General features: G+C 36.0%; 1 protein-coding gene across 4 annotated transcripts in view; it reads right to left on the bottom strand.

Annotated features, from left to right (window-relative positions):
- BBS9 (Bardet-Biedl syndrome 9) overlaps nucleotides 1-18,792 on the bottom strand; it is a 291,677-nt gene that overhangs the window by 122,806 nt on the left and 150,079 nt on the right. For all 4 annotated transcript variants that reach the window (XM_085051384.1, XM_085051383.1, XM_085051386.1 and 1 more), the window contains one exon: nucleotides 17,822-18,044. In XM_085051384.1, the coding sequence (XP_084907510.1) occupies nucleotides 17,822-18,044 (223 nt within the window). The remainder of the gene's footprint in view (nucleotides 1-17,821; nucleotides 18,045-18,792) is intronic.

The following is an 18,792-nucleotide window of genomic DNA, read 5'->3' as shown; positions in this document are numbered from 1 at the left end:
CTATTTCAACTTAAACATACATTTTGTAATGCTTATTTTAAGTAAAACATAATTTAGAAATGTCTACCTCATCTTCAAGGAAACCATACAAAGCAAGATAAAGACTAAATTATCAAATATGCTATTCAAAATATAACTAAAAGTATTGGAAAAATAACATGAAACTGGAGAGATCTTGTGGCTTGCTTAGCACAATCACATCAATCAAGGAAAAAAAGAGAGAAAACAAGTTTAGAGGTCCTGCCAGGAGCCTGCTCCAGGCTAGACTCTCCATGGGGTCCCAGCCTCCTTTGGACATATCCACCTCCATGGGCTGCAGGTGGATAATCTGCTCCACCATCTACTTTCACAGGCTGCAGAGGGACTGCCTGCCTCATCAAAGTCTTCACCACAGGCTGCAGGGGAATATCTGCTCCTACGCCTGAAATACCTGCAACACCTCCTTCTCTACTGATCTTCCCCATCTGCAGAGCTGTTTTTCTCACACATTCTCACTCCTCTCTCCAGCTGCAGTTTAACAGACTCTTTTTCCCTTTCTTAAATACATTATCCCAGAGGTGCTGCCACCACCATTCCTGATGGTCTGGGTCTTGGCCAGCATTGGGTCTGTCCTGGAGCTGGCAGCCATTGGCTCTGTCAGATATGGGGAAAGCTTCTGGCAGCCTCTCAGAGAACCCAACCCTGCAGCCCCCTACTGCCAAACCAGCCATGCAGTACTCAATACAGCATGTTACAGAACTAGACCAAAAGAACATACTAGTGTCCCTTTTTCTAGGCTATAAAGCCTACTTGGTTTGGATGTTTAAATATTATTTGAAATTGGTTTTTATTGTCTAAAGCTATTCTCAAACGAAGCTAGGCTTTTGCAAATGGTGAGATGCTTTAAATTATTTGGTGGACTTCATGAAGCAACTGATTAAAATAACACCATGCCTGCTGCTTCCCCTATACTTCAGCAGTCACTTTTCCTTTACCCATTCTTTTTACTGTCCACTCTTCCTTCTTTAAACCCTCTTGCCACCACTCTGACTTACTAGCTATACTTTCTCTATTTGTACATGACTTTAAAGAAACTAACAAGTCCAAATACCTCTAGCTGAGTGGCAAACCAAAGATCATCACTGTAGATTGTTGCCTTCACACCTATGATATTTTATATTGACTTCTTTTGACAGTTCAATAACAGCATGAGCAATCTCTTAGTCCCCGCAATTGTGGAATGTCTCAAGTTATTCTAAATATTTTAGAGTCAAATTTACTACAAACACTATTATCAAATATTGTCTTCCTCATGTCATTAGACAGAAGAATTATGCAATATGGAAAAACAATTACATCATTCTCACTGATGGGCTGGGGGTTTTTTGGACTTGATATCAACTTTTTTCCCAACAGCACCAGAATTGCTCCTGACCTTAGTAATATCTGAACTCCTTCATTAAAAACGGTAACTTGATGGGGGACAATTCTATTAAAAAAATAAACCAAATGAACCACACACCCCATGCAAAAAAAAAATTCCATTACGTAAACATGCTTCTTAATTTCCTTCCATTAGAAGTCTGTGTTCATATAAAGAATTTGTTGTATAGCCAACCTCACTGAATGTCTGTGGACTTATGATTCTCTTTAAGTAACCTTCTCTCAAGATTACTGAAACACACTAGGTTGTCTTGGCTCCCCTCCATAAAAGAGGCTTAATGGCTTCAAACACAGAATAAGCAAAGGCCAATGATACATTTCATTGGTAAAAAAAGTGTTCTCTGCCCCTTCGCTTTAATTTGGCCACATCTACAATACTGAGCAATGGTAGCCTGTCTTGAGAGCATAAGAATTCACATTGTAGATTCAATGTCCCCTCTGATCATGTTTAAAAGGCTATTAAATTCTGTTCTTTACTGAAAGTTCAACTTTTGATCATGATGTCATATTCAACAAAAAGTTCCCCACAGGCCAATGTACTTTCTTCCTCATTGAAAACTTATGAAATCAGACCTGTATCTAGAATGTAACACATCTCTCAACATTCTGAGTCCATGACAATAAATTTGAGGTTTTCAAAGCCTTGAAAAAGATTATTTTAATTAAGCAGTCATTTCAATACATACTCATGAAGTTTTCTATTACGTATAACTAACAATTGTTTAACCAATGAACTCAGGAATAACTTCAAATAAAAGATAAAGTGATCATATTATTGTTATGAAACACTACAACATTTACATTAAAACACTAGCTATACTTTGTTCATATATAGAAAAATTATTTGTTAGAAATGCTAAACAAGAAACTCCATTGGCTAAATATAGATTTCCCTTTCCAAATGACCCAGAACTAAAAGAGAAATTGGAAAAGACATTGTCTAGATAATGATTTACCTAAATAGAGTTACTGAAATCCAGCTCCAGTTTCCATTATGAAGCCAAACAGCCTGCAGGTATAATATCTTCAGCTGGCACCAGCCTTAATGCTTTTTTATTGATCTGCCTATGGCTTAAGTGCACACATAGGATATGGATTGTTAAACAATTCTTGTTATCTATCCCTGATTATGGAAATATAATGCATCTTGCAGCAGCATCTGCACTTTCTCTAACATGAAATGCTACTTAAAGCAAATTAAGTTCACATTTTATCCACATTAAAGTTCACATTTTATCCTGTGAACTCTCTAACACCTGTGGGGGTTTTTGTGCACCAGCTAAATGGCTGAATTTGTTAAGTACCAATAACACAAAAAGCCCTCTCTGTTACAGCCCATGGTATAAGTGATAATGTATCATTAGACTTTTGTATTTCAATTGCAATGTATAATTATAACCAAAAGCAACAAGGTACATTCAGATTCTATTTCTTCTCTTCCCCAATTGATCCAGAGCATCTTCTCATTTGAAGAGTTAAACAGATTTCTGGGATTTGCTCAAGTCAGTCTTTGCAAAGTGTTTGGGACAGCTATCAGTACTACATACTGAGTGTTTCCTATTTGGCTCTCAGTAGGAATTAACAGAAATAAATTAATTCAGTTTTCATATTTTCTTTAAACTTTTGTCTCTGTATTTGTCATGAAGACAACAGTATAGCACTGCCTCCTGCCATCAAAGTTACAAGGCAAAATGAGGCTTGTGCAGTCCTCTAGTTTTTACCTCCCTGAACGGAATTCCGTAATTGTGTTTTCCTTTCTACTAACATCAAATCTGCAATAAGCGAAAAAACACCTTCTGAACCTTCCTTTTGTCCAAACACTAAAAAAATACCCACCTGATGGGAATTCAGACTCTGAAGGTACTTTGGAAAGCAATCTACTTCAGGGCTCACTCTCATGCATTCTGTGAGTAGAACAGTAACCGAGAACTGTCAAGTAAACAGGAGAAATCCTGACTAAATTAAGTCAATGGCAAAACTCCCAGTGACTCCAATGAGGCCAGGATTTCATCCTTATCTTGCTGATCAAAGCAATTATTTCACTGTCCAGAAGGACCAGACTGCTGCACTTGCCAAGAATTTCTTAAAGCAGCCTACCATGGTGATCCTTATTGTATATACCTCTTTAACTATTTCTTTTTCATTCTACTAAGATAAACTCTTGAATTGCCAAAATATAACATCGTAAACAGCATCCTCAACAAAGATCTTTCCTTCATGTCAGCAAATGTGCCAGACGTAACAAAGCTCTCAGCACAACCTTACCACAGGTCTGCAAACGAATGATTATCATTCCCTCAACACCTATTACCAACCACTGATGGTCATGCTGGCTGAAGTGGCATATCTGCATCGAATAAGAATGATTTGACCCAACAAATAAAGCGCTTTCTTGGTTTGGCTATGTTCTGTTGCAAAAAAAGCTTTCTTTTTTACAGTCAAACACAAAGTACACACTGGGAGGAATATCTTCTACATACCATGGACCCAAATTCAGAGTAGATTAACTGTGAATAGTATAACTGGACACCCCTTCTATTTCTTCACGGGGTTTACAATATACACTGTAACTATACTAACCAAAATGATCTCATGTATATGCAATTCAACAGCCAGAGAGAATCAACTTATCCACATGAGAATCAATTTCACACTAAGCTAGAAGAAAACTGGTTTTAATGTGCTGCAAAAATGACCAAAAACATGGCTGCTTTTGACATAGATGCCAGTCTTTCTTATATGGAAATATATTATATAACAAATCTGTTATAAAATTGTACAACAAGCATTTTTCCCTTGATAACTAATTAAATGAAATAACCAAGTACAACTGCTTCATTTTTCCTCCTCAGACTGGGAAATTATTGCAAAGTATTAATTCTGCCAATACAGTTCCTTTGTAGGAAAACACGGCACTTGTTTACTGCCAAAGGCATCATAAAAACTTGTCTTACTTTCAGAAGGACTTTTAATCACAGGAGCACAAGCAAATCCTGTCTGCAACACGTTATATGACCCTTTCTAGATCTTAACCTCTTTAACTACTTCATCATATCTGGCTGGAGTCTATTTTACATTACTCCCTAGAATCTCCTTCATCTCAACACTTTCTGGTAGAATGTAATCAGACACAGGATATCTAACATAATTTATTGCACTACCTTTAATCTCCTGCGTAACTCCTGTCGCATTGTTCCGTGTTTTATTAATGACCTGATTCAAATGAGAATGTCAGTTCATAACTTCATTTAAGCATCTCTGAACAGCAACCTAATACCCCTAATGACTACTCTGGTTACAAGAAACCTGTTGCATTTTAGAGAAAATAAAACCCAACTAATTCATATCTATTTTAATAGATTTTAAGATTGAAAAGTCTGATCATTCAGCAAGACTTTACCCTGAAATGTCCTTCACAAATTCCTATATGTAACTCAAGCATCCATTTATTGCTAAGCCGCTTTCAAGAATGTCACCAGCAACTATTTTTACTTTAGAAACCTTCAGTTTTGACTGAAAAGTTTATTTGGAAAAAGTGCTAGAAGAAACACATGCTTATCGGTACTCTTATACAGTTTTAAGATAATCACAAAAGATTTCTCAGTGCAGCTATAAAATTTAATATAGTTCAGCACCACATAACTTACATTAAAAAGGTTGTTCATAATATTTATTACCTCTAGTTGCACTATTTCTGTTCACCCATCCATTTGAATTGAGGCATCCTTCATCATCCATATACATCAGAACTTCTCTTTGATCTCTAACGGTAAATTTAAAGGCTGAATAAACGTTCTTTGAAACACAGAGTGTGGCACAGCTGTTTATTGTTACAAAGAAGACAGTAAGTCATTAAAATTGAAACTCAATTAAAACAGTGGAACATCCCCCTAATCATTTCCCAACTTTGAAGTAATACCTTTTTTGGTGATATCTCTAATTTACAGTTAACTAGTTTTCTTAAAGTGGAAAAAGTCAAGCTTTGGTTAGGGTCAGAATTAATAAAGTATATCTTTCATCAAAAGACAGAGAGCTCCTGGAATGCATCCTGCTTCGGTATTTGCACTTATAACATGCAGCAAACACCCCCAGATATGCAGCCTACCATGATATTCGCATGAAACTAATCAAGCCTGCAGTTTTTACCAGTTTGCTGAAGGTTTTACAACCCTAAAAAGAGTACTTCAGCATTATGCAGCTAACTACACATTACTTTTTTATTAGTTCTTTAGCAATATTCTAATTAGCAGAGAGTGAGCTAAATCTTTGCCTCAAAGTGTCACCGAATCAAAACAAAACCTTAAGGATTCAAGTTTATGTAACTCTCTGCTTTTGCATGCCTTCTTATCACCACTCTTTTGGTGTGATACAACTAGGACACAACTAGGGAAAAAAAAGAATTATTAAAAAAAATTTTAAATTTGCCAGAGTCATGAAGCACCTCATATGTTTGATTTGATTAAATTTTCCAGCTCAAATACCAGATCAAAATTTTAGGGATGAGTGAGTCTGAATAAACACAGGGGCAAGGGAAACATGAGTTTATGGACCTTCACTTACCATGTGAACATTAGCTGAACCATTGATACCAGGCTCATGAGCAGACTTACAGCTGATTGATCACAAAAAGTGGAACAGTCCTAAACATGCTCTCATTCTTTAAAAATTCAGGAAAAAAAAATCTGCAAGTTCAACACCGATGATACACAGCTTTGTAACAATGGCAGGCATTCAGATCCAGGAGGATGTCACCCTTTTTCTCCCTAAGAAAAATCCATCAAGATCATGGGGGTGCAATTCACAATGTAGCTACTGAGGAGCATTACTGCAACCAGACCTGCATCCGATCTCTGCTAGAGGTGATCAGTCAGAAAGACAGAAAAATACAAGTGAAATGGACAGAGATTCCAAACCTCACTGACTGTCAGCCACAACCCAAGACACTACCTTAAAATGCCACTATTTTTATCTTAGGCTGATATGCAAGGGTATGAGCGATGCCTGCTGAGGCACTGGCTGTGTCCCAGGCTGTCTAAAACCCAGCATGTCCAATCACATCTACCTCCAAGTCTGGAATCCAACCACCCAGAGGCAGTGAAAACTGCCCTACAACGCCAGATGGATCTGGCTGCGTAACATGTTCCCTGAAGTTCAAGAGCTCTCTCTCAAATTAGCGTAGTTAACCTCAGGGAATAATTGTTTAATTGCAGTGTAGTTTTCCACTGCAGAAAAGAAAAAGAATTTAAAAAGCCAAAACCAAAAAAAAAACCAAAAAAACAAAAAGAGAAATCATTTATTAGTACAGACATCCCTGGCTCTCTGAAACTCATAACCCAAGAAAATGTTAGCTAAAGTGATAATAAAACTGCAGTTTAAAGCTTTGTTATCATATAGTTACACATTTTAAAAACAATCTTCTACTACAGAGTTTGTCATGCTTAGACTAAGACCCAAGGCAATTTCAGCTTCAAATGTTAAAGCCACTCTTTTACCTCAGAAAGTTATTAGACCTTTAAAACTACTTTTTTTTTTTGTTTCAAAAAAGCACTGGGAACTTTCCTGTATGCAACTCAAAACCAGCTGTACTTTGCAAGTAAAAACTTTCCAAGTGCCTGGCTCTCTGCAGATTTTTGGCAAATCTGTTTGAAAAATTGAAAAGTGGGGGCCTGAGCCAAAGCTTACTGAAGTCTATGGAAAAACTCCCACAGATTTCATCAGGATTTGGATTAGGCTCTGAAAAAGTCTGAAGTAATTGAAAAATCAGTTCTGCATGTACAAAATATGAAATTTTCACTAGGTTTAGATTTATTGGACTCTTTTATGGTAATGTGGAAGAGCAAATACACTGTAAATGGTGTTAGTGATGTACATATAGTTTTACACTGTTAATTCACCGAAGACTTCCACAGACTTGTACATTACTTTCACTGTCTACATAACAGAAATTATGAAATCAATCCCACATACACAAACACCTTCATTTTAAAGTGACCTGAATATTAAGAAAAAAATAACATTAATAGCTTTATTGCTGAAGTGTTTTAGTTTTTGGTTTTTTTGTTTTGTTTTTAACTGAAGATCAAACATTCAGTTTTGGTTTTTTTAACCGAAGACCAAACAGACCTTCAAAAGCTCCACGATAAATTCAGTGATAACATAAACAAAAAAAAAAAATTATGTAAACAACTATCTCATTCTGAGCACACTTGCTCAGGACAGTTTATAATAACGTAACACTAGCAATTTCAGCCAAGGTGCAACTAATTTATGGCAGCATAAGAGATTAGTCAGTTTTACTCAACCTAAACATGCCAGGAAACCAAGAATAGCAACAAATGCAAAATAAATAGGTTGTCATACCTGAAATAATGGCTACATCATCTCCTGATGTGTAAGCAGTTGCATCTCTGCTGACTGAAGGATGCTACATCCAGTCAGAAGAAACTGAATAAGTCGCTACACTTGACATATCCTGCTTCATCCCTCTGCTGATAACTATCTGCTGATAACTATTTGTGAGTGGATAATTTGCCATACTTGTACTTATGAAAAGTAGACAGTCCCTGTAATTTTTTGGTGGTATTGCCCAGATATAGACTGGAAAGGAAAAGTAATGTCATCCAAACTGCAGAGCTAATTATGGTGTTCAAATGCCTACAGCTCATGTACAAATACAAGTGCACTTCATCATATAGGCTGTTCTCGTAGGCTGTTCTTCAAATATCACAGGAAACAAAAGTTTAGAGGAACAAAGAAATCTAGTAAGTGGAAATCCAAAGACTGACTAGACATACAAGACTGAATCTTCATTAATATCATACCTTAAATAAAATTATTATGCTACATTATTTAACTTTGGATCTATTTTTTAAGAAGTGACATCGTTTTTGCATCCTCTTAAAACAACTATCTAGGTTTTAGTATTACCTGCTGCTATTGAATCCTCTAAAATGGAAGGTCAGAGACTGTACACTTTCTCCATTAACAATTCTTTTTCCATAGGTTTGAACAATTGCCTTATTAATGTAGATTTTAGAAGTTTATTTTTTATTGTGGTCTCCAAAGAATCTAAACAACATAGAAAATAATGTCCAGTGACAAGCAGGATCATTAGCAGCAATTTTTTCAACGGACAATTACTTTCACCAAAGGCTTACCTCAACATTATGAATCATTTGTGACCTCTTATACCTAAGTAGGACATATTACAATTTAATGGATTTCAATGTGAAGAGCCAGCAATAGAATGGTGCACACCAAGGCACTAATGTGTTGATCCAAACTGTACTTACTTGAGGCAAGTTGGAATTGCAATGCTGCCAACTAAATTTCATAGTACCACAAATGAATGAAGCCCAAATCTCAAGAGGGATTTCTTTTTTATTCATTATGCATGACATTTTCCTCTTTAAATTATTCATTTTTTAAAAAATGTTATTGCTTTAGCCTCCTTAACCTTTGTACTCCTTCCCCCTGTGGTTTTTTGCCAGCTGTAATATCAATTGAGTAAGGGAGATGTTCTAAACAACATAATAAAAACCTTTTCACAACCCTACACAAAAATGTGTCTTATTACTCTTCCATCTTATTTTGCCCCTTTTCACAACACTGGAACTTGGAATGCCCTCGAAAAAAAAGGTATGTATTTTCTATCAGGGCTTTCATTTCAATAAGAAAAAATAACTCAAATTCTTTACCATTATTTATATAATCCCTGAAAATTAACCACTTGGAGAACTATCATTTGAGTCCTGCAGGGTGATGAAAGTTGACCACGTGAATTAAAGACCACCTCAGACACTGTTCCCTTCTTTCTTCCCATGCCTGATACTCAGATTTCCAGTATTCAGTGTGCTCACCTGAACCAAGCTGGATGATGTAAGAACAGGCTGCAATGTGTTGTTAGGCTCACCGCAATCTATAAATCTGTAATCTGTGTTTTAACAGTAAAACACCGATGTCACTGTTGAGCAGCTAGCAGAGTAAGGAAGTCAGTTCTCAGTGGCAAGAAGGAAAAGGCCTTTATTGTTTTGATTTCATCATATATATAGAGTTTTCAAAAGTTACCCAGATTGGTCAGTCAAAAACCTCCCCCTAGGCCTGATTGGCCAGGTCTGCACCGTCCAAGTCTTGGGACACTGTTCCAATAACATCCAAACCTTATCTTTATTTATAAAACACAAAAGGATTTCTCATGGGAAAGACCTGTGCTAGCCACACACCTAAACCAACTGTACATAGGAGCTACAACACAAGACTGCAAGGCATATTTGAACTCTGTTTACACACAGGTATTACAGTATGACTTTGGGAATGTCACTTATTTTCCGCATAGTTCAATTTTCCTTTCCACATAAATGACCAAAGTTACTAAAACAATAGAAATAAAAGTTTTAAAGAGCTAAGGAAGTTACAATGGAAAGAAATTACAGAGTAAAGATCCACATCAGAGAGCCAAACAATCAAGTTTCTGGCTCCACTGAACTGTTCTTAAGCTTTTCTTAAGCAACCACAAAAACTTGCTGCTGAAAGCGCTCCCAAAATTCTCCCTAATGATTTGCTACTCCCCTTCCTTTTCACTAAATCAGCTTTATGGGGCAAGGGACATATTTTAGTCTCAAAAATAGAACCCAAACAATTACTTTAAAATGTTTGATATATTTCTATTCACTTATTTCTAGGCTTTTATATTAAGATAGTATTGTTCATTGTGAACAGCTGGTAATTTTCTGAAAAAATATTTTAACCATGAAGATCTAGAAGTCAAATGAAACCTGCAGCACTGTATCATGTTCCATTATATACTATATCATGTCTCATTCTTAGCTGCCCCAACACAATTTAACAGGAGCACATGACAATGCTACAGGCCTTAAGAGTTAGAGCAACTTCTTTGCTCTTATCATTCTTATGTGCTTATCATCTGCAATTAGAGAGAAGAAAGCTATGTTTAAACTGGCACAACAGCTCAGCCATGCAGATCTGCACAAATTGGATGCAGAAGTACACAATGATCACACTGTTTATGGATTTGGCCTCTGTTACGCCTTTGCAAACCTTCTTAAAATCTCCTTGGCCTGATAGACTCAGACTGGCACTACAGGATTTTCCCTGCACTTACTGCTTTGGGGGACCCAGATTGATAGCTGACCAGGAAAAGGGTCTTCCTACACTTTTGTTGCTACCTCTCCCTGTCAGAGTCATTTACGCTCTTGGGTGGCTAGTGATGGGGTTAATTGCTCCAGCTATCACAGTGAAGGGCACAGCATGGAGAAGGAAACCAGGGAAGCCTAACGTAGAGAGGAGAAATACAGAAAATAATTGAGGAAAACCAGAGGGGGGAAAAAATAAAATTAATCAGAGTCATACTGATAGCCTTATTAGAAGGAAGAACTAAAAGGAGAAGATAGAAAGTACACATTATACCAAGTGTCTGTTTGCCTTAAGGCAGTATGAAAAACACGGGAATTTTGAAAAGACTTATACAGTGATGATGGATCTGTTTTGGTTTCAATACAAGTAGTACACAATCTGCAAACATACATTAACTTTCAAAACAGGTGAATACAAGCTTTGAGCACTTCAGAAAATGAAGAATAATGAATGCAATACTTCAGTGATACACAGCTATACTTCGTATACATAGATTAAATAAATTTGGCCAGCAAATGCAAGAAAAATTTTCTCTTTCTGTTTAAATGAGGAGTTCAGTTTTACATTATAAATGAAAAAAACTTTGTCACTACTAGTCAACAACCCACTTCCCAGGGGAATCCATAAAGTTATTTAGTTGATCAATCTGCATGATTTTAAGGGAGTTAGAAAAGATGACTTAGAGTTTTCCTTACAACAGTTGAAGTCATTTAATGTCAATTTCATATTTAAGGGCCCGTGCTTAAGAAATCTGTAGGAATTAATTGACCCAGTGTTTTGGGCAGTAAAAGCCTCCAGGTACATTTAAGAAAAAAGTCCTTAGTAAACTGACTTTCAATAAGAAATAAGCACTATTATTAAGGTTCAGATTTCCTGAATTCACAGATTCTTACTAGTGTCCTTTATAGACACTTTTATAAGTGCTACTTGAATTAAAGCAGGCAGGGAATAGTGGAAACAGATGAGGACTACTATGGCAGAGATGGGTAAAATGCTGAATCTAGTTTCATCAATGACTACCAGTTTCATCAGTCGGTGCTGAACAGTGCTCAGGTTTACAAAACCCTTTCATGTACTTTCAGCAAGCTTTGTGAATACTCTTCCTTACATAGATTTAATAAACAGTCCTAAAAAGCTTTATGAATACCCAATATATTGAAACTAAAAAAAGAAAAATCCAAATGCATTATTTTTAGGGTTACTAAATGAAAAACAAAATGTAGCTCATTATTTTATTGCTACACAAAATATATGGAAAATATCTTAAATGAGATCACACTTCATAACAGACCACAGTCTTCTGCAGAAATAAACAACATTGGACTTGTGTCACATCTATGAGAAAACTCCACATTTTTATGCATTTCTTTGCACCATCATGAGGGGCTACACAAAGCTGAAAATGCATCATGATCTCAAGTTCACAATACTTAAGTTACAGGAAATGTTTTCAAACCATGCTCTGTCAGTCCCACATGATTTTTATAAATATCTGCTGGTGGTTCAAAAGCATTGTCTGGGCCCCAGAGCTAATTTCTGTATCTGTACCTTCTTCAGGCTACTTGTAATTCAAACTACATGATTCTAACTTTTCCCGGGGAAAAAAGAGTTACTGCAATTGCTGCTGAGACAACATTGTAAACACAGACTGGAACCTGTGTGAGTACAACTGGGAGCCACTAAATTTCTCAAGATATTTTGCCTTTAAGTCTATTCAAGTTGAAGCATACCTGACTTATACTGCATGTTCCCTTCCCCTAATGACCAATGAAGAATTCATAATTAAGGGTGTAAGAGAGGAACTGCAACTACAAAAAATCTATTTCTTCAGATCAATTACTAGTCTTTCTTTAGATACACTCAGTGTACTAAGAACTTGCAGCAATGTTTAATTCTCATATATCAATTAATGTTGCTCTTCCAGGATCTCAAATCCATGTGTTTTTCCAATTAGTATTAACATTCTCCCCCAGTGTAACAGCATGTAAACAGAGAGTTCCTTAAGGAATATGACACATTGTGTTGCATCCCAGCTTTCCAGTGAAGAAAACAGCCTTCAAATGGGCAGTACTCACTCAATAATACCATCACAGGATTTTGAAAACAGATTTTCATAAGCTTATGCAAGGAAAAGAAACTCTAGAAAAACTTTTGTCTTCTGAAACACGCATATAGATTCAGAGTCCGTGCATATGCTTAATGTGGTAAAGAACATTGTCTTAAAAGTTTGCATTTACCCATTCATAATCTAAATTATAGAAACATGATTATACAAACTAGAATTATAATCAACTTGATAGATTAAAAAACTATGAAAACAAAGTATCCAGTCAAGTAAACACTACCATGCTGGTTCTGTATAAATACAGAATAGGAAACATCTGTTTAGGCAACAAATTTGTAGAAAAGGGTCTTGAAATTGAGATAGGGCAGAGTACAGTATGGTATACTCCCTGCACAGACTAAAGGAAAAGCATTCCATTTTAGAAAAGAAAGAGTAACATTGAAAATCATCATTAAAAGACTGCAATAATTCAGTCACAATTAGTACAAAAGAAAAGTTACTGAAGGAATGTACCAAAAGCATTCCAAGTTTTAAAACAATTAATGTACATTATTAAATGCCAGCTCCACTTTCAATATTCCAAATAAAACACTCTCATCTGCAGGAAAAACAATGTATATCAAACATTAGGAAAACCTTCCAACAAGGACACTAAGCTACAACAAAAGCTATCAAGAGATATTGTTCAAGGTGTTTAAGAGTTCAGATAAACTTTGTCACTGATGTTTTGGACCTGTTAACCCCACTGCAACACAAAGGGGAAAACTAAATGGGCAGTCATCTTGACTTCTAGCTCTAACTTCACATAAATTTTAAATACTACACTTACACAAAACTATTTGTAAGTCCTGTTTCCTGGATGCAAAATAATCCCGCTTTCCCTCATAATGTCAGTTCTAAAGACTCAGCAATCTGAGAAGATAACACTCTTGGCATTCCACAGATTTCAGTGATGGAGTTCAGTAAATGACTTTCTGGTTAAGTAATAGTTTCTCTACTGCTCCCGTTATATTCAACTACCGAAGTAAATTATGCTAAAGCACAATACAATAATCTCCCAATGAAGAAAAGAGAAAAAACATACTGAAGTAGAGTTAAAAATCAAGGCAGAAGAAAAACGATGTTTTATAGAAAAATCAAGTCCTAATTTAAATTTTAAAATCCTTGCTTGAACAAAGCCTTGAATTGATACAGGTACCATTTGCACATCACATCAGGAACCATTATAGGAAAAGCAGGATCACATTCTAGCCGAAGAGCAACCAAGTTTCCCAAAATATGGGTGAAGAAATACTGTAAACAGAACTGCCATCCGACTGACGTTAAACAAGTCTTCAAACAGCCACAGTTAATACTCATCAAGGTTTTAAAAGCAATCCTGCAAAACACACAGATATTATAAGAGACCATTAAAAGCTACAGAATTAAATCACTACAGGTCATCAGGATTTATGCTATAAATTCTCACACCCATTAAACTCAATACATGACAACATGGGTGGCCTACAGCACCTTTCCAGGCACTTCCCTGGCACTGACCCACACTTCGGGTTGGCACCACTCCCTTAACCCCTCACTGTTCCTCTCATCCAGCCATTTATGCATAGCCAAAGGCAACACAGTACATGATATAGCCTCATGCGGTTTACAGTTATAATCATATTTAGCCAATGATTCTGATTAAATTTTAATCACCTATGTAAGAACATCTTACATACAGGAAAACTATTATGTCCCTTCTTAAATTTCTTTCTGTTTCCCTCAGAAGAAACAAAACTGAGCTCAATTCAATTGCTCTAGGTTTTCCTTAAATTGTGCTCCCCTGCGAATCCTGCTCATGAAGAATAGAAAGAAATAATCATATCTCGTCATTAAAAGTAATATGACTACAACCCAAAGTTGGAATTCACCTTTAAAGGGAACATATGGCTGTCTTTTACTCAATTGCTGGTCCAGTATAACACCCATGGGCCTATCCTATGGCAACAGTGCTTATGGAATTATTTCTCAAATTTTAGTTTGTCAGATTCTTATTTGCTAAAGTCCTTGGTGCTTGTCTCAGCTGAAAATCATCTTAATAACTTTAGATCCTTCCTCTAATTTATCAAGATCAGCATTATTGCTCTCTCAATATGCCTGAAACTACTTCAAGCTTGCTGCAAAACCACAATTTTAACATTCGTGCCCATATTCCACCATGTAGCTATTAAAGAAAATAGTGAACAAAACCAGACCCAGCAGAGACCATGGTCTACCTCTAACATATACTCTTGGATTAACTACCAATACTGACAACTATTTTTGAAGGCATCTTTCAAATAGTTGCACACTTCAAAATAATCATCAGCTTTTCAGTGTGACTTCAGGCAATTTCTCTAGATTTCCGGGTACACCATCTTGAACATATAAAATATAACTTCTAGAAATTGAGCTTACTGTTACAGTGCTGCAAAGCCAGAAGGGTCCGGAGGCACTTTAAAAGAAATTTTTAAAAGTTGGTTCCTATGGGAAAAGGGCTTTTCATCATTAAGAAAAAGAATAGGCTTAAGAAAAACTGGCATTGAACAAAATCCTCAAGCTAATGACAGTTACCCTACTGAAAAATTCTGGGACCATCTTTGGCTTGGCTTGGAGCTTAAACATCCTGAAGAACTTCCCCCTACATTACCATCCAGTACTTAACCATAAATCCTCAGATACAAATACAGTTCTCAATCTTCCTCTCCACATATAGCTCTACCTCATTCTCCTCTACCTAATCCAGTTCTCTCCTTTAAGGGCTGGGAGAAAGAGTTCCTCTGTTTTCTAGGCATTATCAAAGAGCTCTTGACTCAACAGCACAGTCATTTTGTAGACTGATTTCCCGTTATAAGGCATCATTCTTATATGATAACAGAACAGGCACTTTTAGTTGGACTCAACAGAGTCAAATTTTTTATTGTCCCCACTAACAACACTGTTTTCACACCAAGAAGCTGTCTTGAGCGCAAGAACTCATTTCTTTTTACTCATTTTAGGTAAATCTAGCCAGGCAGATGAATTCCAGGAATGTATCTAGAGCACTCCAACTGCTAATGGAGAACCAGCAAAAGGCACAGAGCTAGCTCTGAAACACAAGAGATGATAAAAGTCATGCTGCCAGCCTCGATTCCTTCTCCTTGCAGATCTGCTTCTAACAGACCACATTACTTGCCAAGGTAGAGATGGCCAGAGAAAACCTGAACAGATGACAAGACAAACATGTTTAAAAAGTGTCAGTAAAACCTTTATTCCCAAAAAGAAGTTCCAACTTTTCTCCAGTCTGTTCAAAGACAAACACACCATTTTAAATCACACAGCAAGCACATCCTGCTGGGGGGTAACTACTTAAATACTACACTATTTTGAGCATTTGATTGAAGTATTTGTCTTTAATGGGCTTGTCCTGTATATTATGTTGAAATTTCTTATTTATAACTTCTTTCAAAAATTACATTCTTTCAACAGTTAATGAGCAAATGCAAAGTCTATCAAGAGCAATATTTCTTCTAATTTGTTTACAATATTTACAAATTTTACTCTTTTCCTAACAGAATCATAATTCAATTGCACAGTTCCCTGAATTCAATAACACTAGTCAACTGAATAGGAAGAAGTGAATTTCCTTATTAAATCAATTCACCTTATCAGCTTAGACAGAAAAAGTTGAACTGCAGCTATTTATTTTTAAAATTCTTAAAAGGAAAAACGATGGTTATATAATAAAATCTCAACAAACGAAATGCCCCTCACACATATTTTAGTCTTGCAAAGAAATACAAAAAATTGTAAAGCCGGTATGACATTTATTCTGCCTCACTTCCTTACTACACGTGATTATGAGTCTGGTCCCAGACATAGCAACAGCATAACACTAAAGTAAAATAATATATGTATATAGAATTTCTACCATTGCATAGTCTGCAGCTGTTTTACCAGATCATTTATAGTAGCACATACAAAGGAGGGCTGCACATAGTAATAACAAGGACTTTTGAGTTGCTGAAACATTGCACAGGTCATTCATATTATATTAAACAGGAATTTAGTTAGTCTTTGTAATGTAAGAAAGCAAAACACTGATAATCAAGATACTGCCCTAACACAACTCCAATCTTTATTAAAAAAAAAAACATCCATGAAGCCAAAACAAATAAACTTCCAATTTTAAGCACAATGTATACATAAAATACAAACTTTTCCCTACATATGTGAAGACTGCTGTAGGAGAAGGAAGGCATTGAGGTCAAAGACCATATTCATACTACGGTTTAGGAGAGTATGAAGCTGAACTAACAGCCAATCCAAATTCAGAGCAGAAATTTGGGAAAAAAATACGTGTTTCCAAGTCACCAGGAGTATCTAATATTTACTATGAGTCTATTGATCTATCTAGAGCAAAAAGAAAGGAAAAAAATGTCTTGCAAGAGTACAAAAGTGCTAAACTACAGACTCTACAGAAAAAAATGTGCTTTTGTTCCACTATTACTAAAAAGTAGGAATATAGAAAAGGACATGAATAAAATTGCCTTTAAAAGTGGTAATTCCATGATGTTAATGTAAATCATTATGTGCTGTGAAATCTTGCCTGCATTCTTTTTCTATATGGGAAAAATTACTCAACACATAATTAAATTAGTTTCATCTTCAATTTTGTGCTTTCTGTGAGATATCACCCAGCCAACTAGTACTTTCCAAAGCTGCAAATTTTTTTATTTAGTGTTATCACTACTTCATGATTTCTCATATGGACATACCATAAAGCCACAAATGTAAATACATTAATTTCTTTTTTAAGAAAGCAGGACTTTTCACTCCTCCATTTTCCATCACATTAGAAACATACACATGTACACATCCTATTGAAAAGTGCAAAGAAATAAGTGATAAGAATTTTAAAGGATACCAATGACCATCTGGGTTTCATTTGCTGCATTACTGTGCATATTGTGCAAGAGCAACAGTAAGCGTTGACTAAAATGAGAAAAAAACCTCAGATTTAAAATTATCTTATTACCTAAGTTGGTCTACCTGCCAGCAACACAGTGTTTGGTTTCAACAATCAATGAAAAACAAACTGCCAAGAAAATAAAATGTGCAAAATTTTTTGTTGTAATACACAAACAAATATTTTGGATTCTGGACACGCACTTCATGTCTTACCTGGCATGACAGCAGCTTGCTGAGTGGAGGAGTCTGTACTTAATGAAAGGCGACCGCCTTTGGCCAGTCTATCACAGAAGACAGTGATGTTCTTCTTCAGTCTGCTGGTATCTTTGGGCATGCTCAACTGGCTGCTGAGAGTCAGGGCTTGCTCCTTGGAGCTCTTTGACAAACAAGTTCTTAACAAGTAAGAGAGTGCAGCATCTACAGTTTCTTCCCAACCCTGCATTAAAGAAAAGGAAATAAGATAAAATTAGGTGAATTGTAATATGATATATAGTATTAAAAATAAGGTAACAAACCACAACTGTTAAATCTGTCAATTCTGGGGGTTAACGAGTGTCACGAACACCAAACCTCAACTTCTACAAGCAAAAGCTGAAAAAACAAACTTGTTCCAATATTGAGGTTGACAGAGAAATCTAATTTCAGTAATTATGGACAGTATGTGACAGAACAGTAAATTCAGACAATGCATAAATAACTGAAAACTAGAAGTTCCTGGTTGTGGCAATTAAAATTAAGAACAGAATGGAGATGTAAATAAAAACATAATATGTAGTATATAACATTATGATACTAATATGTCAAGGCCAGGAAAAAAAAATGTATTCAATTATACATTCTTTGGAATCCCAGTCTAAGATTCTCACGACATGCCAATAGCAGAAAACATCATGACTGCAACCCAAAGCTACAGACATTCAGCACCCCTTTATCAGATCAATTAACCTTAAGTTATGATACCCACAGCATTAGCATAGGTGTGTCAATGCTGTGACGAACAGGGACTTTGATTTCAGCACTGTGTCAAGCTGTAAACATTTATGAAAAGACCAGCTTAGTAATCACTTCAGTTCAAACAAACAAAACTCAGTAAAAGCAAGCAAGTTTCTTTTCACAAGACACCTTGAATAGCACATTTAAAAGTTAGCTTTGAGTCTGTAATCTGTCATGTGGTTTTCAGTGAC

The sequence above is a fragment of the Lichenostomus cassidix genome, chromosome 2 (genome assembly GCF_008360975.1).
Source record: "Lichenostomus cassidix isolate B80296 chromosome 2, HeHo_3.0, whole genome shotgun sequence".
Taxonomy (NCBI): Eukaryota; Metazoa; Chordata; class Aves; order Passeriformes; family Meliphagidae; genus Lichenostomus; species Lichenostomus cassidix.
This window is presented reverse-complemented; position numbering and strand designations above follow the sequence as displayed.